This window comes from Glycine max, chromosome 9, assembly GCF_000004515.6.
Source record: "Glycine max cultivar Williams 82 chromosome 9, Glycine_max_v4.0, whole genome shotgun sequence".
NCBI classification, from domain to species: Eukaryota; Viridiplantae; Streptophyta; class Magnoliopsida; order Fabales; family Fabaceae; genus Glycine; species Glycine max.
Window position 1 is genome coordinate 33,515,563 of NC_038245.2, and position 25,526 is coordinate 33,541,088.

General features: G+C 33.8%; 2 protein-coding genes across 3 annotated transcripts; one reads left to right on the forward strand and one right to left on the reverse strand.

Annotated features, from left to right (window-relative positions):
- Window positions 1-12,825: 12,825 nt before the first annotated feature.
- LOC100793482 (heavy metal-associated isoprenylated plant protein 39) lies at window positions 12,826-14,062 on the forward strand. The gene is made up of 4 exons (XM_006587206.3): window positions 12,826-12,910; window positions 13,095-13,170; window positions 13,297-13,568; window positions 13,737-14,062. Exons 1-3 carry the CDS (start codon window positions 12,905-12,907, stop codon window positions 13,548-13,550), a joined length of 336 nt encoding a protein of 111 aa, XP_006587269.1. The 5' UTR covers window positions 12,826-12,904; the 3' UTR covers window positions 13,551-13,568; window positions 13,737-14,062.
- A 6,689-nt stretch (window positions 14,063-20,751) lies between these two features.
- On the reverse strand, window positions 20,752-21,805 carry LOC100527327 (uncharacterized). Of its 2 annotated transcripts, NM_001251320.2 has the most exon segments (3): window positions 20,814-21,183; window positions 21,321-21,396; window positions 21,691-21,805. In NM_001251320.2, coding segments are annotated over 3 exon segments (342 nt in total). In that variant the 5' UTR covers window positions 21,697-21,805; the 3' UTR covers window positions 20,814-20,923.
- Window positions 21,806-25,526: the final 3,721 nt, after the last annotated feature.

A 25,526-nucleotide genomic window follows, 5' to 3' on the forward strand; every position in this document is an offset into this window, starting at 1 on the left:
CAAATGACCAAAGTGAACCAAGAGCCATTTCTAGGGCAAAATTGGGCGTTGAGGAGTCAAATTTTGATTCGGTGGAATTTTAGGTGTAAATCCAGTTTGAGCAAGTTTAGATTGATGTTATGGACTTGTTTGAGGTGAGAGTTTGCTTCAAATTTACCTCATTCTAAATTTCACTTCTCAAGCCTAGAAAATCCATTAAATTGAGGGGTTTTGGACACCTAGATTTTGTGTTGCTGTGGTTTGAAGCTTGGCTTTGGTTTAGACAGGATTGATACATGATTTGGGACTTGTAGGATTTGATTTGGGCAAGATTGGATGAGGGGAAGTGTGGTTTTCGAAATCTGCACTTTGTGCAGATTTTTGCTGTGAAATTGTGCAGCAGAATTTTGCACAAGTGCAGAAAAATGCTTGTGTGTGATTGGCTGTGGAAAGAGTAGTGCGGAATGAGTTCTGGATGTTTGCTAGTAGATCCCAACGGTCAAAATGTAGGCTTATGTACTAGAGACTTCCAGTAAAATTTTCGAGTCGATCCAACGGTTAATGAACCGGAACAAATGAATTGTTACTGGGGTCTTTAAGTGAGAAAAGATGTGATTTGGTTGGTGTTTTGGGCAGAGTTTTCTGCCTTTGCCCTGTTTTGTTTGGCTGTGATAGCTTGTGCTGTTTGAATGTTGTATTACTTTGATGTTGGGGAAACTTGGGAGGATTGATGGGGACCCAGTGTTGAGAGAAACGAGGATATGGGCTACGTGGGAGTACGTGAGCTCAGTTGGAGGTGGGCAACAGGGGATGGTGGGTTTATGCGCGCTTTGTGGATGTGGAAAACTTGTTGTGCACCATCGCCCGACTGCCACCTAGTACCACATGTGATGGGTACCCCATAATCCTACAAGCTTGAGATGAGGAAGTGTAGAAGGGTGAAACTTCCTGCTTTTATTCGTTGACCACAGAGTGGTACCTGGAGATATGTCGCGGGGGTCAGGAGACCTTGGGGACGTCAGGTGGGGTGCTATTGCCCAAAACCAAGCTTGACCAATCCCGACCCAACCCGGGCATAGTTAGTCAGTGAGAACCTGTGATGTACCTAAACAGGCGAGCTCCTGGCAGTCAACAGATAAAAGGAACAAAGACCACAAAGCAAGGAGGCTTGTGGTGGTTGGCCAACTGTGAATTTTGTGTGATATATGGGTTGTGGCCTCTGGTAATCGATTACCAAGGGTGGGTAATCGATTACAAGGCTTAAAAATGAAGATAGGAGGCTAAGATGGTCTCTGGTAATCGATTACCACGGGGTGTAATCGATTACCAGGCTTGAAAACGAGGTCAGGAAGCTAGGGAAGCCTCTGGTAATCGATTACCAAGGGGTGTAATCGATTACCAGGCTTAAAAAGGGAACTGGGAGATGGTGGAGGCCTCTAGTAATCGATTACCAGCCTGTGTAATCGATTACACAGAGGAATGGGTCACTGGTAATCGATTACCAGGTATGTGTAATCGATTACACAGTGCATTTTTGCATATTTCATGTCCTGAGGCTGTGTAATTCGAGTTTAGCCTCTGGTAATCGATTACCAAGGCTGTGTAATCGATTACCAGAGATGAAAAGCCTTAAGATACCCCTTTTAATTGCATGTAGTGGTTATGAGACGCATTGTGTTGCGGCATAGTTAGATTCTTGTGAAAGAGTCTACCCCTTTCTTTTCCTTCTTGTAGATCGTGATGGCGGCACAGCTAATCCATGATCGAGTGGAGATGGAGTGCCTAGAGGGAGCTTGGGAGACCCTCGAAGGCAACACGAGGTGCCGATTTCGGGGCACCATTCGATTCACGGCTACTTCTTTGGTGCATCCAGATGAACCTGCACGGACGCTTCAGCGCACGGTGGAGTGGATACTACCCACGCCTACACCATATCGTCTAGTGGAGCCAGTCCAATTGATTGAGGTAACGTCGTCCGAGGAAGACCTTGAGGAGGATCCCGAGGAGCTACCTCCTGAGCCTGCTGTGGATGCTCTTGACTTTCTAGAGGGTGATGAGGATCCACTTCTTGAGGTGGATTCTCCCGAGGAAGTCATGTCGGCATCTGAGGCAGATTCTACGGAGGATAGTGGCCCGGGGGAGATGGCGATCAGCGGAGGCTCTTCATCCTAGTGGACAGCTCTTCGGACTAGTTTTGTATACCTTTTGAGGGTGGGTGTATCTAGGACTAACTGTTAGGTTTACTCTTTTGTTTTTGTATGGGTAGACCTGATGTATAGGAATTTGATGATTGTATACATGTGGTTGAAGCCACCACTGTGGATACCTTTGCTCTGGATGACACTATATATTTTGTAAAACTCCCATATTTTGGACAGCTTTAAAATGATGAATGTATTTATGATCAATCTTGTTATTTGAAAAGAAAGCATTAGCAACTTTATTTGTAAAAGAGTTTATCGACTGTATTTTATCCTTTTATTTTCACGTGACGACCTAAAGTAATGGCTGGTATATTCTTCCTTTTGAAACAGCAAAATAATTTAGAGAATTATGAACGGTAAGAAAGAACTGACTCCGAATAGAGTTGTGAACTGGCCATTCAGGACTTTATAGTGAGGATTTTCCTTCTACACCTAGTTATTGTGAAAAAGAGAAAGATATGAAAAGGGAAAAGAAGAAAAAAAAATTTACCATGGTTTTTGTTATTTAAATTATTACTATTAAACCAGTCATTAATTTAGGGACGCCACATTATCAATGTTAAAAACTGATGTTAACATACATTACACGACATCGATTCTTAAAAAACCAACGTAGAATTGTGTATTCTAAAGCACTTTCTACATTGGTTTTAAAAAAATTGTAGAAAGTGCTCTTACATTGGTTTTTGGCAAAACCAATGTTGAATGTGCTTATGGCATCGGTTTTGGCCAAAACCGATCTAGAAAATAGTCTTACAACATCGGTTTTGGCAAAATCGATGTTGTAAGACTACTTTCTACATCGATTTTAGACCAACCGATGTTGTCTTTTGCAATTTTTTAACATTTTGTTTATTTTTAGAATAAACTAACCAGAACCAATTTACAAAAGAATATATTAATTTTAAATTAAAATATTTAAAAATATAATTTTCATTACAATATCACATTACTTACAATCTCATACATAATATTATTCTAGAAACCAATTAAAATGATAGTTATGAAACTGTAAGGTATAAATATTACTCATTTTCAACTTACTCACACATATCCTACCATAAAATAAGTAAAAATTAGACTTTTTGCATTAGAAAAACAAAGGATGTATTACATATGAAGGACGATACCAATTAATTAATAAATAAAAGAGAACTCTTGTTCCAAATTCAAAATTGATAGGAAAGGTCTAAAGAAAGAAATTACCTCTATAAGAGCAACAAAGGATGTCATCATCAAGGCAAAGGCTTCACCTGCATCAAATGTAGGTGCTCCTCATTGAAATGGATATGGAACTCATATGCAAACACAAAATACATGTTGATTACTTTCCCATAAGTTTCAAGTCACAAAACTTTGACTAGATAGTAAATTATCAATGAACAATAAATTAATATCTCAAGGATGCAATAGAGTCTTGCATAAAAATGTCAATATATCCATGTTCTAAGCTTGATTGTGATAGGGAGTTCAACATCAATAACCTGAAATATTATAAATAGACATATCTTATTAGATTTTAAGGCTAATACTAAGGATATAGAAACAAAAAAATTCATAAATTAAAAAGAAAAGTACCAGCTTTTATATTTTTAACATAATATATGTTTTTAATTTAATGAACAAATTTACTTTAAGTTGTATCCTTGACATCAGAAACCCTTAAATTTACATAATGTTTGGATTAAGGGTGGCTCAAAAGTTGGTAGAAGCTAGTTAATTGTTTTTCTAAACAGTAGTCAGTATTTCTGTAAAAAAGAATAGTTAGTAATTATTTATTTTTTCCTAAGAATAAACTAATAGGAACTGCAAATAAAATTGAAAAATTGAGGGAAAAAAGTATTTGAGTATGCAAGCATGTTATATAAACAATAAGAAGTATTTTTTTTGGGTTCTTAGTATTTCTCTACTGCTTGACACACTTCAGGCAAATGGTTGTTTGGCTAGCCAAGAGATCTTTGGAGAAGTAAAAGGATTGGTTCATAATTCATATTTGTTGGGTGTAGACACTTTTAGAGAGAAAGAGAGAGAGGGGATGAGAAAAGAAATAAGTGATATATTCATATACTTTGTAATACAATATAATAAAAAGTAAGAAGTTTATATTGTTTGGATGATGAAAGAGCAATTACTAAAGAAACCAGCTAGCAAACTCAAATTTGAGTCATCGATGCCAAAATGGGAACTTAGAGTTAGTAGCATTAATAATTTAATATATCTTCATCCTTTCCAAAAATTATATGGGTATTCCATTTCAATTTCTTCTCATGAATTTTATTGGCTCGTCTCCTATATGTATTGAGGGAAAGATGCATAAAAGTGCTTTTGAGAAGGTATAAATAAAACTCAATTAGAACATATATAATTGGGTCCAAATGCTCTACAAACCATAAAAGTTAAAGGGAAGCCTTGAAATCCAAAAAATAGAATGAAAAAGGAACACAACACTTGGACCATTCTTCATAAATGTCATGCACTAGGATAATAGAATCTAGTAAGAAAAGCTACTTACATAGAACTTACCATCTTTGGCAAGATCATGCTCAGAAGGGATGTGAACAACATGAATTTTAAATGAAACAGTCTAAAGTGTTGAGTAAGGGTTATGAAAACAAAAATTTTAAACCATTTATTACGTCCATATTATCAATAATAAAAATAATATATCCTTAAGAGCATGAGTACTTTGGAAGCCTATAACCCGAAATTTAGAGCAACCTATCGTCTGTGTTTAAAATAAATTTTGGTCTTAGTGTTTATTGCTTCAAATAACTATCATAGTTGCATTACATGGATACTACAATCAAGAAAATAACTTACCTGTAAATTGAAATTTCCCATTTATTGTCAATAATATCAAATGAAGCAACTAAAGTTTGAATATGTCAAATCTATTATCATTACTCAAGCATACATAAGGGGTTCAAAGAAACTACATGAAGTAAGCCAGTCCTGAATGGCTGCTAGTGACATTTAACATCGGTTTTTTAAAAAAACCGATGTTGATATGTAGATTTATAGCTTTTTTTTTTCATAAGAACATCTTCATAAGTTCAAAGAAACTACAATTACAAAATTGTCTAAACATCCTAAGTTTCATTTTTAACTTTCAAATAGTATTTTGCTCACTGGATGCAAAGCGCCTTCAATCTCTCTGGTTCCAAGTTGACCAACATCAGCACACGGAAGCTTAGGTCACAGCTTACCCTCCACAACTTCCATGACAATCTAATAATATAACATCAAACATTTTATTTCATGATAATCAAGATCAAGTGACATTTCAGATTGCTATACAATTGAGATTAGCATTGAACTACTTAATTAAACATTTACATAACAATTTAACAAAATTAACTAGGCAACTCAAGATTAGTGTGACGATCATATATACCTTGGTGGGACCATATTTCATCTCAACGTATGGGTAATTTCTAGTTAAAAGCTCGTTCAATATAACCCCAAAATTGTACACATCACACTTTTCATTATAAGATTCACATCGGATCACCTCTGATGCCATGTACACACAAAATCAATATCATTATGTGCCATGTTTTGAGAAAATGAAAGTTAATGCCATTCAAGTTCATGTCATTTAATACTCTTCTAAATTTTAAAAATACAAAATCAATATCTCACTTCCTTTTACGCTAAATCTCTACTTACTTTATTTCATCAATTCATGCTAACTAGAAAAAGGCTCAATTGATAGGGTTCATACTCAACACAAGAGCATATCAATTTTACAGCAATTTCTGATTGGGACATCAATTGGTTCATCAAACATATATAATTCAGTTATAATTATAAGGATAAAATAAAAAAATTGCGGAAACACCCCAAAACTCATTCCAATTGATACTCTAAGGATCCCTGCACGTGTTCTCACTAATCCCCAATTGTGAATAACTCATCCCTTACCTCGGTATAGTTGCTCAAGCATTCTCCGTTATCAATTGTGGCATTTTTTGTGCTCTCTAAAGCTCCTCCTCCAGTTGCTTTGTTAGGGTTCCCAAACATTAGAGAGAAGGAAAAAGGATTGAAGCCTCCATTTGTACTATCTTCGTACGATTCGTTTTTCTCTTTCCATGAATATTATCTCGCAAATCCCAACGGTGAAAGTGTGTAGACGAACCATATATCAAAATTTCAAGACAATCCAATGGTTAACGAAACCGGGATCGTAGTTTTACTGAGACTATTTTGGGTTTCTACGGGAAAAGAAAAGGCTATGATGCAAAGTGTATTTCTCTCAACTCCGACATCTTTTCGTAATTCCAACGGTGAGAATGCTCGGAATTAAGTTGCGAACTTGATGCTTAAATTTCACGACAATCAAACGGTGAATGAGTCTGAGATTGTCATTTTTCTAAAACAGGTTTGGTGGTATGCGGGAAAAAAAGAGGATTTTGGGAGGAGGAAAGGGAAAACGAAATTGAGAAAAAGAGGGGACACATGTAAAAACTGACCTAACACGATTTATTTTTGTAGAGAGGGTCTGGTGTGTTTATATTTTTATTACGTTAAATTTAATATTACGACATCGATTTTTCAAATAACCAATGTTAAAATAATTCAGTTTTAACATTGGTTATTTGAAAATCGATGTTGTTATTTAACATCAATTATTCGAAAATCGATGTTGTAAGTGCTTAACGACATCGGTTTTTAAATAACCAATGTTAATATGATGATGTTAAAACTTATTTTTTTAGTAGTGTCTTCAAGTTTATGACCAGCTATATAAAACATACTACTATAATTCTTTTCTAATAAATGAATTAAAATGCAATCTCGTTTGTCTATCATTCTTATAGGATACCATTATTGCATAATTACTTAGTTGTTCAGTAAAATTGAGTTGCACATTTAGGTATAGCTGTATTCCTTTATTGATCCTACACCATGCATATTCCTCCCATCCTTTTCGTAAAGAATCAATGCATTCCTTGGTGAGTATAGTGGTACTATTGTGCACCTGAGAAATCATTTCAAGACATATAACAATAAAATGTAAAGCATAGATCATAAATTACTTTTACAATTAAAAAAGCTAATAAAAAAATGTATTTACAGGTTCTAGTAAAAAAAAAGGTTAGTTAAATACCTATGGTTATTGTCAGATGAATTGCTAGGCTCTGATATTCCTACCGATGAGGAACGTGCAGAAAGCATCAACCGTCGCATAAGCAACTTGATCGTTGCTGAGATATTCACCATACCATGCGCTCACACTTGTGTCTCTCTGCTGCCACACTTAATAACCGAGGCACTTCGCTACAATCTATTCCACCAAAGCCTACGTGAGGTTCTCGAAGTAGAGCCTTAGATCCAGAGGATCCATCACCATCTCCAACTCGTGCTCTGAACACTGGAGCTTAAGGCGTGAGGAATGTGTGGAGGCTCTCTGGCATGTAAGCAGTGTGCGCGAGTGGGAAGATGAGGTAATGGCAACCAACGCAGAGCTAAAGCATGTCCGATAGAGGATCATGGCCACCAGAAGTCCACTACACGTTGAGGCTGACAACGAGGCGCTCCTGGTCGACAAAGTAGAGCGTGGAGGAGAGCCACCGCTTGACCACAAAGGCAGTAATGATGATGATGTTGTAGTTTTCGATGAGATAAACATCGTGGTTGTAACGACACTCTATGTAGGTGACGGAGGCCATGGTTTGAAAAACGTGTCAACTTCACATCCTCGCGAGCCATGGTGGCCAGGGATATGCAGCAGTTACCCATGGGAGAGGAGATCACGATGGAAAAAGGGCATGTAGGAGGACGGAAGGGTCATGGAGAAGTGTGAGATGAAGAGAGTGGTGGGAAGGGAAAGGGATGACTCTTGGATGGGAGCTCGAGAGCCTTTGGGGGATAGGGTTTTAGAGAAGAATAAGGCAGCGCCCAAGTGGGTAAGAAAGTGTTTTAGAAAAAGTGACAACATCAGTTTTAGAAAAAGTGTTTTAGAAAAAGGGAAAGGGAAGACTCTTGGATGGAAGCTCGAGAACCTTTGTGTATCGTCACACTAACATCAATTTTTGAAAAATCGATGTTAATATCGGTTTTCTAATAACCGATGTTAAAATCGTCATGTTAATATTGGTTTTTTAAAAAATCAATGTTAACCAAATCAATTTATTTACAAAAATGCTACCGTCCTTTTGTTAACATTGGTTTTATAAAAATCGATGTTAAAATAACGATGTTGAAAGCATTTTTTCTAGTAGTGTGTGTTAATTATATTATATATTTTAAAAAAATCATGATATAAAATACTAGTTCTAAGAAAAAAAAAGATCAAATTTAAATGAGTAATCCGTTGGCCCTAACTGAACCAAATCGTTCATGAATAGGTTGGGTTGTGTTTGGTTAAAAAAAATTATGAAAATCAAATCAACCAAACCTATCAAATTTGATTTGATTGAATTTTAAATTTGATCAAAACTAATTTGAACCGGCCCAGATACACCCCTAAATTTGAGTGAACAAAGTTACAGTTATTCTCACCATTACACACATTAAAAGAAACCAACAGCGTTAAATTCATTTCAAAACGACCTTATACCGGAAACAATATATACCAACTGTTATATATAGTATATAATTAATATGTAAAATTTCTTCCACCTCAATAATTTATTATTTGAAATGGATTGGTCAAACTTATCAGTCCCAAAATGTCTGAGGGACGAACATGCGGCAATCCATTGTAGACGTCACTGCCAGCCACCAAAACAGTCTTTAAAATTTGTCAACAATGTCCTTCGTTATTATTTATCTTTTCTGGATATATAGCCACTGTTGGTTAATTTGAAAATCGAGATAATACTGGATAAATCTGAAGTCGTGTATAACACTTTCAGATTGAATCAAATTTCGGGGTTCAACCAAAATTGTTCAATCGGATAAAATCAGAAGATTATAATTCAAGAGTTTTGTTTTGGTCTTATATGTTTTGTCACCCGTTATGCTTTCTGAACCAGAATGATTATTTATGATCAAAGAACAGGTGGTTTTTGGCGGTTGATGGAAGTTTTTTCTTTTTTAAAAACTGTCGTTGATGGAAGTTTTAGTAACTTCCATGTAACTTCCAAAATTTGCCTAAACCGAACATCTGGTTATTACATTAAAACAAGCGTGCACTCTTATTTTAACATAATAAAGAGATCAATTACACTAAAATATCCAACAAACCTCCCCCATTTTAGTGTAATTACCGTTCAAATCACCAAAGTCATAACATACCACAAACTACTGCATAGATGAAATATCGTGATGATTGAATTTCATCTTAGCAAATTACACGTTTCAAATATTCAAATATCAGGGTGTCACTAAGAATTGAACCCTTTCTATTCATAATGAATACATGAAGATAATTTGCACAATAGTTATATAACATTACTCTTGCTCGACACTAGTTTACTAGTCTCTGTCCCTATCCTTCATAAGCATATCAAAGCCAAGTCCCAGCTTCTTGAAGCGGCTAAACTTCATGCTTATATAGGTAGTCCTTTTCTTTCTTGCACCTGCAAATGCAATTTTTCAAAAGAACCATTGAGAAGTTATACTTCAACCTCCTTAACTTACAGAACCGAACACATTCCTTTTGGGATACTTTCGATGATGTGTTCCAATCTCTACATGTTAAGCTTTCCACATTGAATTCAGCACCTAATGTCATATTAGATGGGAATTGGGTATCTTAACATAAGAGATTTCAGATGGACTTTAATCCTAATCCCACAGCCGACCTTTTCACGAGATCTCTACTTAACCCTTTGGTTAAATGATCGGGCAAATTATGTTGAGTTCACACAAACTCCACTGATATCACACCATGCATGATTAACTCCCGAACCATGTTGTGTCTAACACCCAAGTGTCTAGACTTCCCATTATACACTTGACTATATGCCTTAGCCAAAGTTCATATGGGGTAACCTTATTCCTTTTGTTAGGAATTCAGTTCAACAAGTAACAGGCTGTCAACATAGCCTCACCCCAAAATCCTTCACTTAAACCCGAATAGGATAACATGGAATTCACCATTTCTTTCAAGGTTCTATTCTTCCTTTCGGCTACACCATTCTGTTGTGGTGTATAGGGAGCTGTAGTTTGATGTATTATTCCAGTAGATTGAAAATAAACCAGATCATAATACTCACCTCCCCTATCCATACGAAGAGTTTTGATTAGCCCATTTTGATGAAGTTCTACCTCTTTCTTATAAATTTTAAATTTATCAAGAGCTTCATCTTTTGTATTTAATAAATATACATAACAATACCTTGATGCATCATCAATAAAAGTAACAAGATATTTTTTATGACCTAATGATGGAGTAGCATGCAAATCACACAAATCACTATGAATAAGGTCTAAGACTTTAGTCTCACTTTTAACATCCTTAAAAGGTTTCCTAGTGATCTTGGTCAACATGCAAGTTTTGCATTTTTCAATGTTCATATCAAAAGGAGGAATCATACTTGTTTTTGACATATCTTTTAATCTTTTGTAACGAACATGTCCTAATCTAGAATGCCAAATTTCTGATTTTGTCATATTAGTTATAGAACTACACGAGGCCATACAAACAGATTCATGAACAAAAGGAACATCAATGTTTAATTTAAACATTCCATTACAACGATAACCAAATCCAACAAACGAACCATGTCTTGACAAGATGTACTGGTCACTTTCAAGTACTTGCTTGAAACCACAATTATTTAAAACCATACCAGACAATAAGTTCTTACGAATACCAGGTACAAATAAGACATTATCCAAATACAAACTTTTTCCGGAAGTAAAAACTAAATTCACACAACCTAATCCTAGGATTGGTTCAGTTGCAACATTGCCCATCTTCACAATAGAGCCATCATCGATTGGTCTAAATTCCTTGAACCAACCACGATCTTTGCACACATGGCTTGTTGCTCCCGAATCAAACCACCAAGCAACGTCATCATCCTGCACATAGAATGCATCAGATATTAGTGATACATAATTTGAATTCGTATTCGAATTAAAATTATTCATTACAATCTGACCTTGTTGCTTTTCAGGATCATTAGACCCACTTGGACCAGCCTTGTTCTTTCCTTTGAACACCCGGCAATCCCTCTTTAAATGACCAGGTTTCCCACACTTCCAACATGACAATTTTGTCTGTTTGTTTGAACCTTTGTTCTTATTTCCTTGAAATTTTCGTTTGTTACCTTTAGCATTGTAATTTTGCTTAACTGTTCCACTTTCCTCTACCATATTAACGGAAGAGGAACCTGCTACGTTTTTATCATTGACTTTGTCAATTTCCTGAGCCCTCAGCGACTCCTCAATCATGAAATGACTACCGAGTTGAACCAGAGTCAACTCTTCCTTCTTATGTTTCAAGGTATACTTGAAGTCTTTTCAAGAAGAAGGCAGTTTATCAATTATAGATTAAACTGCAATGGATTCATCCATTTTCAAATCATGTTGAGTAAACTGACCCAAAATCCGCAGCAGTTCATTATATTGTTCCATAACAGGCCTCGAATCAATTATTTTGTAATTAAAGAAATTACTAACTAAGAATTTGTTACTTGAGGCATCTTCTGTCATATACTTGGATTCAAGAGAGTCCCATAATTCCTTAGCAGACTCAACATTTTGATAAATATCAAAGAGAGAGTCAGACATACCGTTCAGAATGTGTCCACGACAAATGTAATCATCGTTCTCCCATTTCGAACGCTTCCTTGTTTGATCCAGAGTTTCGTCTTCCATAAACACCGGCATCGGTGTACTCAGCACATACACCACCTTCAATGTTGTCAAGAGAAAGTGCATCTTCTTCTGCCATCTTCTGAAATCTTGCCCTTCAAATTTGTCCAACTTCGCAAACTTGCTTGTCATCTTCGAACTATCGGTCGTCATCTCGAAAGATTTGATTCAATCTTTTGTTGGTTAATTTGAAAATCGAGATAATACTGGATAAATCTGAAGTCGTGTATAACACTTTCAGATTGAATCAAATTTCGGGGTTCAACCAAAATTGTTCAATCGGATAAAATTAGAAGATTATAATTCAAGAGTTTTGTTTTGGTCTTGTATGTTTTGTCACCCGTTATGCTTTCTGAACCAGAATGATTATTTATGATCAAAGAACAGATGGTTTTTGACGGTTGATGGAAGTTTTTTCTTTTTTAAAAACTGTCGTTGATGGAAGTTTTAGTAACTTCCATGTAACTTCCAAAATTTACCTAAACCGAACATCTCGTTATTACATTAAAACAAACGTGCACTCTTATTTTAACATAATAAAGAGATCAATTACACTAAAATGTCCAACAGCCACAAAGCAAAATAATCATTTTCCAAACCAGACCCTTATCTATGTTATTAAAAAGAGATAACGAAAGCCTTCAATGATTACACTTTTTATAAGATTTCATTGGTTCACTTTCCGTGAAGGAACTCCCTAGGGTAGGTAAAGATGACACGGTTTCTGCCGCGTGAATTACTGTAACGTAAACAAAAAAATTGTACTAAAATTTTGAAGACCTTACCATGTGATTTGACTTGTGTTGAGTCCAAGTCTCCACCCGACTATGTCTCCCACAATATGCTACTATAAATATTGCTCAATCCCAGCCATATTTCTCACAACTTCATTTGTCTCCAAATATTTCAAACAATTCTTGCTTAGCTCTCACAAGCAAGCTTTGACAACGATGAAGGTCAGAACAAAACTCTCATGAGATGTAACATTAATGTTTTTTGAGTTTTCTCAGAGCTCTAGACTATTTTAGTTGCGCTAGGGCTTGTATATAGTTGTATTAACTTTTCCTTTCATGTTAATTAGAAGTAAGTAATCCTCGTTGAGTCTTAACTTGACAGCTTTTTTGATTTCTTGTGAATCAGAAAGTAGTGCTAAAGGTGGAGTTGCACGATGATAGAGTCAAGCAAAAGGCTATGACAACAGCCTCTGCCCTTTCAGGTATCATAATTTTCACACTACTAATACAACTTTGCTTTTGTTTCCAATAACAAAATACATGGCATGCATCATCAAGGATTCAATGATTTTTCAACAAAAATAATTGTATTTGTAATTATTTTTCAGGGGTTAAATCAATTTCTGTTGACCTAAAAGACAGTCAAATGATCTTATCAGGGGACACTGATCCTGTGAGTGTAGTGTCCAAGCTAAGAAAGTGTTGTCATACTGAAATTGTTTCAGTTGAACCAGCAAAGGAGGAGAAGGAGACGAAGAAGGTGGAGCCAGCAAAACTATCTCTTCCTCTCCATCAAGCCTATCCCCTAATTTACTATGTCACAAGTTATAAAGAGAATCCTAGTGACTGTGTCATCTGCTAAATTTGAGAATATAAGAAGGTTTGATATATATATATATATATAAAACACAAAGTAGTCATTTTGCTACTTTTATTTGAATTTTTCATGATCTAGTAGCTGGATTGAAGGCTATGATACTTAACCACATAACTCAATTGATAACATACATTAAATTTATGAGAAAAAATTTGTGTTTCATTTTTGCAGAACTACAATCCTTAGAGAGAGGATGGTAAACTTTAAACGTGATTAAGACTTGTATGGAAGATATCTCATAGATGATCTCAAGTACCAATGTTTGTGAAAATAATACCTGATCAAGATCCTTTGGGATTGCCAAAAGCCTTGATTAAAAAAAAATTGCAGACTATGGTGTGCCCAAGAGAATAAATATGAAGTACTGTAATTAGTGATGTATGTTGGTTTGTCATGTAAAATGTAAACAAAAATTTGATGCTGATCTTAACTAATAACTACCAAGATTTGAGTGGAGAATTTGTTTTATCCATAAAATCCAAGAAAATATTAAGAAATTTATAATAACTCATGTCTTTTTAATTTAATCAAATGAGTTAAACTTCTTTAATAGATTTGAGTGGATAATGTTCTCTTACTACTTCCTTCCATCATTCAAATATTCATTTACTGCATTATTTTCTTTTTAAGTGAACTTTAAGGTTTAAACCAAAAACCAAAAAAATCATTAAGTTTTTTATTTTGTAATAGAATGAATAGTTATTAAGTTTTTTATAATCCCTTTTCATTTCTACTCTAAAATAAAGATAAACTAGTTATTTTTTATTTTCACTTTTATGATAAATATATAAATCAATTAAAAATTAGGTCAAAATTATATATATATATATATATATATATATATATATATATTATTAAAAAAAATATTATCTAAAACTTTGAAAATGGTACATAAATAGGAACATAATTTATCCACAAGATCGATAGTTAAAAAGGAATAAAACAAGTATAATATGTCAAATTATTATTATCTATCTATATATACAATAATGCAAAATATCTACTTCAATAATCGGCTTTAGGTAAAATATTAGTTGACATATGCTGGTGTCAAATTTTTGTAGTTATTCAAATACTTGAATATTAAGAAATAATAATTTAAAATTAATCATTTTTGCAAAAATATTTACTAGTTTTACAGATAAAGTTTAAACTATTTTTATTTCAAATAATAAAAACAAAAAATTGCAATAAAATTTATCAATAAAAAGATTTCTATTTTAAAAAATAAAAAATTCAGTTATTTATAAAATAAGTATAATAATTACTTGTTAAAAAAATTGTTGAGTGGTTTAATAACCCAATATAAATCTAGACGCTTCACTGTTAAGCTGCATTCTAGACGCTTCAACCTTTTTAGTAAGAAGGTGCTCAATATAAATTCATTCGCTTTTAGGTGTTCAGTAGAATGAAAATAAAAGAAAGAAAGTGAAATGAGATAAAAGTTTTGAATCAAATTGTAGAGTATAAAAGTGTGGATTCCATTTCATTTTACTATTTTTCACTTTTTTTTCTTTCCAAACGAACACACCCTTAAACTGATGCGGTTGTGTTGGGATTCATGCATGTTCATGTCTTGGATTGGTTCTGTACAAGCTCATAGTGGCACTATCAAAACTAAACACTACATGATAATTTTAGACTGCTGATCGATAACAAAGGTTGCTGTCCAATTAGATTTAATAGTACTAGATAGATTGATTGCTAGTAATAAGTTAATTGATAAAATACAGATGATTTTGAATTTCGAATGATCCAAAGAGGTATTAAGAGAACATTCTCCACTCAAATCTTGGTAGTTGTATATATATATATATATATATATACAAAACCAACCAAATGATGTCTTTTATCAAACTTTGTAATACTCTAAAATTTAGCATACGACACAGCTACTAAGAATCTCTTCAACACTACTCATAGTAATATTATAATGTGGATGGTGGTGTCATAGAGCTCGATCGAGAGGAACGGGTACTTTTGTTGGGTCCTTCTCGGATCCTTATCCACTTTTGCTGGTCCAACTGAAACTATCTGAGTGCCACACCACTTTTTGTGGCCTGAACATTTCATTACTCACTTATTATTATACATTTGATCTTTAATAATATTTTTTATTTAATATTTAATAAAAATGTTAAATTTTTTTTATAATATTTAAAAAATATTATTAAATATAAATAAGTATTACTAATATATTTTGGTGACATTTTATCAAATCTTGTGTATAGTTTATCTCACAATATTATACACAACATTCAATAAAATATTATAGGAATATATTTATAACATTTATTTATATCTTATGACTATTTTTAAATGTCAAAAGTTTTTAGTAATATTTTTATAAATGTTAGACAAAAAAATATTGTTAAAATTCTTGTTGTAATAATGATTGGATCATCAACTTTCACCGATAATATAAATTTCTTATCTTTTATGTCAATATAGAAGGATTCACACCCTTGTACGTAATAATTTTGATATTCTTGATTGAATATCAAAGGCTTATTTATATTATGTAAAGATTTTAATTGAATATTACAAAAATATTGAAATTCTAATTTGATACACCACTTAAAGTTTGTGAGAGCTAAGCAAGAATTGTTTTGGTGACAATTGCAAAGGAAGGCAAATAGGAGCTACTGTCTAGCGACTCAATGAGATAACCTAATATTCGGGGATAACGCTTTTAATTTTATTATGCTAATGAAGTTGTGATAAGTACATGGCTTAGATTGAGCAATACTTATAGCAACATGTTAACAATATAGATTGTGTCAAGCAGAAAAGGTTAGCTACTTGTAACAAAATAATTTTTTTTTATCAACATAAATCAAAGAGATATTAAAAGATTTGTAATAACTTACTTTATTCAATTAATTAATTGATAAACAAACTAAAACGAACGTTAAGGTCCCAAATTTTTCCCACCACTAAAATCTGTGTTATCATAATCATCTTAGTCAAGATTTACTGTCATCCTAATCAGCATAGAATTGAACCTTAAGCGGTGTTAAATGAGGAATTAAGTTGTCATTGTCAAGAACTATTGTGACAGGTTGTATTGTATCTTGGTTTTCACTTTTTTCTGAGCAACCATGTACACTGTTTTGTTATTGGATTGTATTAGACTGTGAAATTCTGAATTCTCTTTGTTGGTCTTCTGCACCGGTTTTTCAGATTAAAAAATGTTTTATTATATTCAGATTAATGAACCAAACAACAAAGAATAAAGTCATTCTATCTATTAGCATATTCCATTCTCAGCAATGCTTATGCAATTATGCCACCCCCTCCCTTTAGTAATTTTTAATTTTATTTCTTTTGCCCTTTTTTCAAAAATCTTTATTTTGTCTTATGAACTTTTTTTACCCCTGGTACCTCCTTGCCATGTCTAATTCTCAAAAGGAACAATACCAACCACAGACTAAGAATTGAACACCTGAATAATATAACCAATTTTTCAGTTCTCAATTCTAAAGTAACACTGCCAGAAATTTGAATACATTGATTGTATTACACCACAAAATAATGTACATATTATATTTCTCTGCTTTAGACTGCACTTTTTATTTTCTTTTGTGTGCCAAAACAAGAGGAAAGGCCAAAACTTAACAAAGGAAAGGAAAAAAGGAAATTCCAAAAACAGAAACATAAATCTTTTTCAACTCCAGCCACGATCTTTGTTGATTGATTTGAAAATCGAGATAATACTGGATAAATCTGAAGTCGTGTATAACACTTTCAGATTGAATCAAATTTCGGGGTTCAACCAAAATTGTTCAATCGGATAAAATCAGAAGATTATAATTCAAGAGTTTTGTTTTGGTCTTGTATGTTTTTTCACATGTTATGCTTTCTGAACCAGGATGATTATTTATAATCAAAGAACAGGTGGTTTTTGGCGGTTGATGGAAGTTATTTATTTTTAAAAATTTCCGTTGATGGAAGTTTTAGTAACTTCCATGTAACTTCCAACCGTTGATGGAAGTTTTAGTAACTTCCATGTAACTTCCAACCTTTGCCTAAACCGAACATCTCATTATTACATTAAAACAAGCGTGCACTCTTATTTTAACATAATAAAGAGATCAATTACACTAAAATGTCCAACAAACCTCCCCCATTTTAGTGTAATTACCGATCAAATCACCAAAGTCGTAACATACCACAAACTACTGCATAGATGAAATATCGTGACGATTGAATTTCATCTTAACAAATTACACGTTTCAAATATTTGAATATCAGGGTGTCACTAAGGATTGAACCCTTTCTATTCATAATGAATACATAAAGATAATCTGCACAATAGTTTATAACATTACTCTTGCTCGACACTAGTTTTACTAGCCTGTGTCCCTATCCTTCATAAGCATATCAAAGCCAAGTCCCAGCTTCTTGAAGCGGCTAAACTTCATGCTTATATAGGTAGTCCTTTTCTTTCTTGCACCTGCAAATGAAATTTTTCAAAAGGACCATTGAGAAGTTATACTTCAACCTCCTTAACTTACAGAACCGAACACATTCCTTTTGGGATACTTTCGATGATGTGTTCCAATCTCTACATGTTAAGCTTTCCACATTGAATTCAGCACCTAATGTCATATTAGATGGGAATTGGGTATCTTAACATAAGAGATTTCAGATGGACTTTAATCCAAATCCCACAGCCGACCTTTTCACGAGATCTCTACTTAACCCTTTGGTTAAATGATCGGCCAAATTATGCTGAGTTCTCACAGCCCTACATCCCCAAATTTTGAGATAACTCAAATTTGGTGTTTTTTTTTGCCAAAGTTCATATGGGGTAACCTTATTCCTTTTGTTAGGAATTCGGTTCAACAAGTAACAGGCTGTCAACATAGCCTCACCCCAAAATCCTTCACTTAAACCCGAATAGGATAACATGGAATTCACCATTTCTTTCAAGGTTCTATTCTTCCTTTCGATTACACCATTCTGTTGTGGTGTATAGGGAGCTGTAGTTTGATGTATTATTCCAGTAGATTGAAAATAAACCGGATCATAATACTCACCTCCCCTATCCGTACGAAGAGTTTTGATTAGCCCATTTTGATGAAGTTCTACCTCTTTCTTATAAATTTTAAATTTATCAAGAGCTTCATCTTTTGTATTTAATAAATATACATAACAATACCTTGATGCATCATCAATAAAAGTAACAAGATATTTTTTATGACCTAATGATGGAGTAGCATGCAAATCACACAAATCACTATGAATAAGGTCTAAGACTTTAGTCTCACTTTTAACATCCTTAAAAGGTTTCCTAGTGATCTTGGTCAACATGCAAGTTTTGCATTTTTCAATGTTCATATCAAAAGGAGGAATCATACTTGTTTTTGACATATCTTTTAATCTTTTGTAATGAACATGTCCTAATCTAGCATGCCAAATTTCTGATTTTGTCATATTAGTTATAGAACTACACGAGGCCATACAAATAAATTCATGAACAAAAGGAACATCAATGTTTAATTTAAACATTCCATTACAACGATAACCAAATCCAACAAACGAACCATGTCTTGACAAGATGTACTTGTCACTTTCAAGTACTTGCTTGAAACCACAATTGTTTAAAACCATACCAGACAATAAGTTCTTACGAATATCAGGTACAAATAAGACATTATCCAAATACAAACTTTTTCCGGAAGTAAAAACTAAATTAACACAACCTAATCCTAGGATTGGTTCAGTTGCAACATTGTCCATCTTCACAATAGAGTCATCATCGATTGGTCTAAATTCCTTGAACCAACGACGATCTTTGCACACATGGCTTGTTGCTCCCGAATCAAACCACCAAGCAACGTCATCATCCTGCACATAGAATGCATCAGATATTAGTGATACATAATTTGAATTCGTATTCGAATTAAAATTATTCACTACAATCTGACCTTGTTGCTTTTCAGGATCATTAGACACACTTGGACCAGCCTTGTTCTTTCCTTTGAACACCCGACAATCCCTCTTTAAATGACCAGGTTTCCCACACTTCCAACATGACAATTTTGTCTGTTTGTTTGGACCTTTGTTCTTATTTCCTTGAAATTTTCGTTTGTTACCTTTAGCATTGTAATTTTGCTTAATTGTTCCACTTTCCTCTACCATATTAACGGAAGAGGAGTCTGCTACGTTTTTATCATTGACTTTGTCAATTTCCTGAGCCCTCAGCGACTCCTCAATCATGAAATGACTACCGAGTTGAACCAGAGTCAACTCTTCCTTCTTATGTTTCAAGGTATGCTTGAAGTCTTTCCAAGAAGAAGGCAGTTTATCAATTATAGATGAAACTGCAATGGATTCATCCATTTTCAAATCATGTTGAGTAAACTGACCCAAAATCCGCAGCAGTTCATTATATTGTTCCATAACAGGCCTCGAATCAATCATTTTGTAATTAAAGAAATTACTAACTAAGAATTTATTACTTGAAGCATCTTCTGCCATATACTTGGATTCAAGAGAGTCCCATAATTCCTTAGCAGACTCAATATTTTGATAAATATCAAAGAGAGAGTCAGACATACCGTTCAGAATGTGTCCACGACAAATGTAATCGTCGTTCTCCCATTTCGAACGCTTCCTTGTTTGATCCAGAGTTTCGTCTTCCATATACACCGGCATCGGTGTACTCAACACATACACCACATTCAATGTTGTCAAGAGAAAGTGCATCTTCTTCTGCCATCTTCTGAAATCCTACCCTTCAAACTTGTCCAACTTCGCAAACTTGCTTGTCATCTTCGAACTATCGTTCGTCATCTCGAAAGATTTGATTCAATCTTTTGTTGGTTGATTTGAAAATCGAGATAATACTGGATAAATCTGAAGTCGTGTATAACACTTTCAGATTGAATCAAATTTCGGGGTTCAACCAAAATTATTCAATCGGATAAAATCAGAAGATTATAATTCAAGAGTTTTGTTTTGGTCTTGTATGTTTTTTCACATGTTATGCTTTCTGAACCAGGATGATTATTTATAATCAAAGAACAGGTGGTTTTTGGCGGTTGATGAAAGTTATTTATTTTTAAAAATTGCCGTTGATGGAAGTTTTAGTAACTTCCATGTAACTTCCAACCGTTGATGGAAGTTTTAGTAACTTCCATGTAACTTCCAACCTTTGCCTTAACCGAACATCTCGTTATTACATTAAAACAAGCGTGCACTCTTATTTTAACATAATAAAGAGATCAATTACACTAAAATGTCCAACAATCTTCTTTCCTTGATCTCATTTATTATCCATCAAACTCCAATACTTAGCAAATAACACAGCCAGTTGGATTCTCTTCCAAAGTTCTGTAATAGTATACAGGCTATTGCAGAGGTCTAGTCTGATTATAATAGGCTTCATATACCTTCAGAAGTTGAGCATATTCCTCCTTTGGATTTTTATTGGCTTCTGGCTTCTTATCCTCTTTCTTTGGTTTCTCTTTTTTCTCCTCTTTGGCTGGTCCAACTGAAAGTATCTCAGCATGACAGAATTTTCTAAGCTTCCCAACTGCTGTTACAGGATCAAAATCCCCAATTATAGTCATTTTCTGGTCCTTCATGTCCACTGAGACTGACTCTGCCCCTGAAAAAATCACCCCAAAACATTCAATTTTGTGTACCATTTGGTTTTTTAACCTTGATTAATTAGCTAAGCATAAAAAACATGTATATAATTAACATGACAATTGACAAAGATTATTGGATGCTGAGATTCCATACCTGAAATACCAGATACTGCCTTCATGGCCTTTTTCTTGATTTTGTCATCATGGAGTTCCACCTTTAGCACCACTTTCTGTCGGACAAATATTATTGAACTTTTAGGATCTATAGTAATAATCATTTCTAAGCATGAAAGTTCCAAAACTTGATCTCTTGAACAGTAAAAGGAAAAAGAATAAAAAGGTTGAAAGCAAGCAAGGTTGTAATTTGAACACTAAAACTTGATCTCAAATTTCATCAAATTGTACTTAACTAGAAAAAAGAGTATAATTCAAGCATGGAAGCAGAGCAAATCTCAAAAAAATTAATAAATGGATTTATATGGTTCTTAAGGAGAGAAAACTTGAAAGAGGGTACAAATTCTTACCTTCATATTGATTCCAAGTTGGGAGTTTTCTAAGAAAAATCAAAAAGGGGAAGGGAGAATCTGAAGGAATTTCAGAGAGGGTCAAGAGATTGTTCTGATTGAACTGTTAGAACTTGAAGCACACCTAAGGTACGTATATACTAACAAAATAGATGCTACAATAAAGACAAAGTCAACTGAAGTCAACGCCAATATTATAGTCTTTGCTTGGGTCACTTAGTCAGCACTGTACAGTCATGTTAGACCCCAAAAGCCATTATGAGTGTATAATAAAGTCTTCACTTTTGGATTTGTTATTTGCTACGAAAGAAATATCAGGGATAGTTTCGAGAATGATGTGTCCTAGCAAATCATGACTCCTGAATTTCTTTGAAGCTCTCTATCATGCTGGTGTCCAATTTTTGTAGTTATTCAAATATTTGAATTTTAAGAAATAATTATTTAAAATTAATCATTTTTTGCAAAATATTTACTAGTTTTACACATAAAGTTTAAACTATTTTTATTTCAAATAATAAAAATAAGAAAACCCAATAAAAAAATTATCAATAAAAAGATTTCTATTTAAAACAATAAAAAATTCAGTTATTTATAAAATAAGTAAATATAATAACTACTTCTTAAAAAATTGTTGAGTGATTTAATAAAGCTATATAAATCTACTAATTATTCTTCTTATGAGACAACACTACATATGAGGACGTCATCGCTTCACAGTTAAGCTGCATTCTAGCTAGATCCTTCAACCATTTTAGTAAGAAGGTGCTCAATATAAATTCATTCGCTTTTAGGTGTTCGGTAGAATAAAAAGAAATGAAAAAAAAGGTGAAATGAGATTAAAGTTTTGAATCAAATTGTAGAGTATAAAAGTGTGGATTCCATGTCATTTTACTATTTATTTTTACTATTTTTCACTATTTTTCTTTCCAAACGAACACACCCTTAAGCTGATGCGGTTGTGTTGGGATTCATGCATGTTCATGTCTTGGATTGGTTCTGTACAAGCTCATAGTGGCACTATTAAAACTAAACACTACATGATAATTTTAGACTGCTGATCGATAACAAAGGTTGCTGCCCAAGTAGATTTAATAGTACTTAGATAGATTGATAGCTCGTAATAAGTTAATTGTTAAAATACAGATGATTTTAAATTTCGAATGATCCAAAGAGGTATTAAGAGAACATTCTCCACTCAAATCTTGGTAGTTATTACTTATGTTTAACCCATCAAATTTTTGTCTAGATTTTACAAAATGACAATTGCTAGTTACACACCACTAATTACAGTACACTGCATATTTACTCTCTTGGACACACTACAGTTTTCACTCTTCAATCTACTAGAAAATTAAATATATATAAATAAATCCAACCAAATGATGTCTTTTATCAAACTTTGTAATACTCTAAAATTTAGCATACGACACAGCTACTAGGAATCTCTTCAACACTACTCATATAGTAATATATACTATAATGTGGATGGTGGTGTCATACGATAATAAAGGGGATAGTCTTCATAGACCTTGAGAGGAACGAGTACTTTTGTTGGATCCTTCTCGGATCCTTATCCTCTTTTGCTGGTCCAACTGAAACTATTTCAGTGCGACACCACTTTTCGTGGCTTGGACATTGCACTACTCATTTACTACCACACATGCAATCGATCTCTAGTAATATTTTTTTTTTTTTCTAATACTTAATAGAAATGTTATTTAACGTGCCATTTAAACTTTTCACAATTCACAATACTTTTTTTTTTGTTGATTTCACTTGTAAGATGTTAGGAGAGACTATTTTGCTCTGCTACTATACTGCTACTTACCTATTGTTGGTTGTAAATTTGTGCCTGTCTTTTATTTCATTTCTAACGGTATTTATAATGATTTGCAGCAAAGGGAGTGTGGGTTTTCCATTCACATGGTCATCCACAAAAGGAAAATTACAAGGCATAAACGCTAATAGAAAAACATATGGCCTTATCCGACAGCTATAACAGAATTTGCAATTCCTATCCTTATCCTAGTTGTCCCCTGGCTGGGATCATGCGTAAGCCTGGAGGTAAGCTGGTTTCCTCTGTGCTCTTTTGAGTCTGTCACTCCTTTGGGTCGCGTTACTATCAACACCCTCCCCTGGAAGCTCAACCTTGCCGTCAAGGTTGTACCAAACGCGTAAAGCATCCCAATCCTCCTAGGTAGTATCTTCTGGTGCGAGTCCTAGCCATTGTGTTAGAAAATAAAATAAAAATGAAAAAAAATAAATACGAAAAAGATGCACAGTCTTGAATTAAATAACAAAATAACCGTAGCAAAATAAATTTAATTGACAGCACATGAATAATGCATTATAACATACAATAAGCACAAGAAAAAAAATAAATTAGGGGAAGAAAGATATAGCCTCTGTTGAAGCGCGTAAACGCTATCCTTAGAGAGAAAACGTCTCACTGCACTGGTAAGAAAATTTGATTGAGTTCATCTCCCAAGATACGACAACCCGTTGGTTCCGATCGTATGTAGCGAAAGGATCCCCGAACCTTCTAAACACCAATACTCTTGCTATCATAAAAATAAGTTTTTTATAGGAAAAGAAAGAGACATCTTTTTTTGGAGAAAGAAACCAGACGTTCTCTGTATCCTTTTTTAGAAAAGAGGAAAGAGATATATATATATAGGCATTTTTGCAACAACAAAATATGACCGTTGGAAAACCAACCTACAGTTGTCACAACAAACATAACAAACTAGTTGACTCATTAAAACAAAATCTTAAGAAAATCTAAAATAAATATTTTATTTTATAAAATAAATTAATATAATTAATATATATTTATAAATTTTAAATTAAAACACAAATATTTATCAACATTCTCCCACATAATTTAAAATTTTAAAATATATTTTCTAAAGGATAATTTGTATAAAAACATAAGAGAAAGAGCATGTGATATTGTATTTCGGTATAAGGAACCTTCTGGGTTTGAGCCTTATACCTAGTGTTTATGAACTTCCATCCGAGAAAAATGTAGTGACTTGATTGTCTTGAACTACATATTCTTTAATCGGACTTTAGTACACAACCCCTACAATATTGGCGTTCAATTAGGTTCTGATCAGTGGTAGCGCGTTACACGGCCTTGCGCTTGTATCTTGTTTCATGAGTGTCCCTTAGAGATTAGCCCATATCTCACAGTGGCGGCCCCACCACCACACTCATTAGGTGAATCCTCAAAGAGTGGGTTGTGACCCCCACCCCTACAATAATTGTCATCGGATTCATTAAGAGATATTTTTTTTTTACCAAAAATACACATATATAAATACCTTAACCTTAACATTGCCACAATTTATAATACACCTCGTCATAGGAATGAGAAACGGAACAGCTCCTCCAAATTTCATTTTGGTGTACTTTAGTCAACAAACAATTTCGTTGTTACCCGTTGAACTCCATTCATGGGATCACCAATCACACGGAGACGGGTGTCCATTGTTGTAACTAAATAATGGGCTTTAGTCTCATTCCCCTCGACGACTCAAGTACTTGTTGACGCGTCAACCCTTTTGTAAGCGGATCCGCAATATTATTTTCTGACCTGACAAAGTTAAGAGAAATGACACCATGAGAAATCAAATTTCGAATAGACTTATGTCTCACTCTTAAGTGTCTTCTTTTTTCATTAAAATTTTTGCTAGTAACTTTAGATATAACAACTTGACTATCACAATGCATTGGAATTGGAGGTATAGGCTTATTCAACAATGGCAAATCACATAACAAATTTTTAAGAAACTCAGCCTCACTAGTAGCAGTATCCAAAGCAATAATTTTTG

What these genes read in the sequence shown, in the direction of transcription:
- LOC100793482 (XM_006587206.3), top strand. An exon ending in AACAGCCTCTGCCCTTTCAG is followed by an intron (nt 13,171 to 13,296) that starts GTATCATAATTT and finishes ATTATTTTTCAG; the next exon opens with GGGTTAAATCAATTTCTGTT.
- LOC100527327 (XM_014779558.3), bottom strand. Translation starts at nt 21,444, where the DNA reads ATGATTATTACTATAGATCCTAAAAGTTCAATAATATTTGTCCGACAG. An exon ending in GGCAGTATCTGGTATTTCAG is followed by an intron (nt 21,184 to 21,320) that starts GTATGGAATCTC and finishes TGATTTTTTCAG; the next exon opens with GGGCAGAGTCAGTCTCAGTG.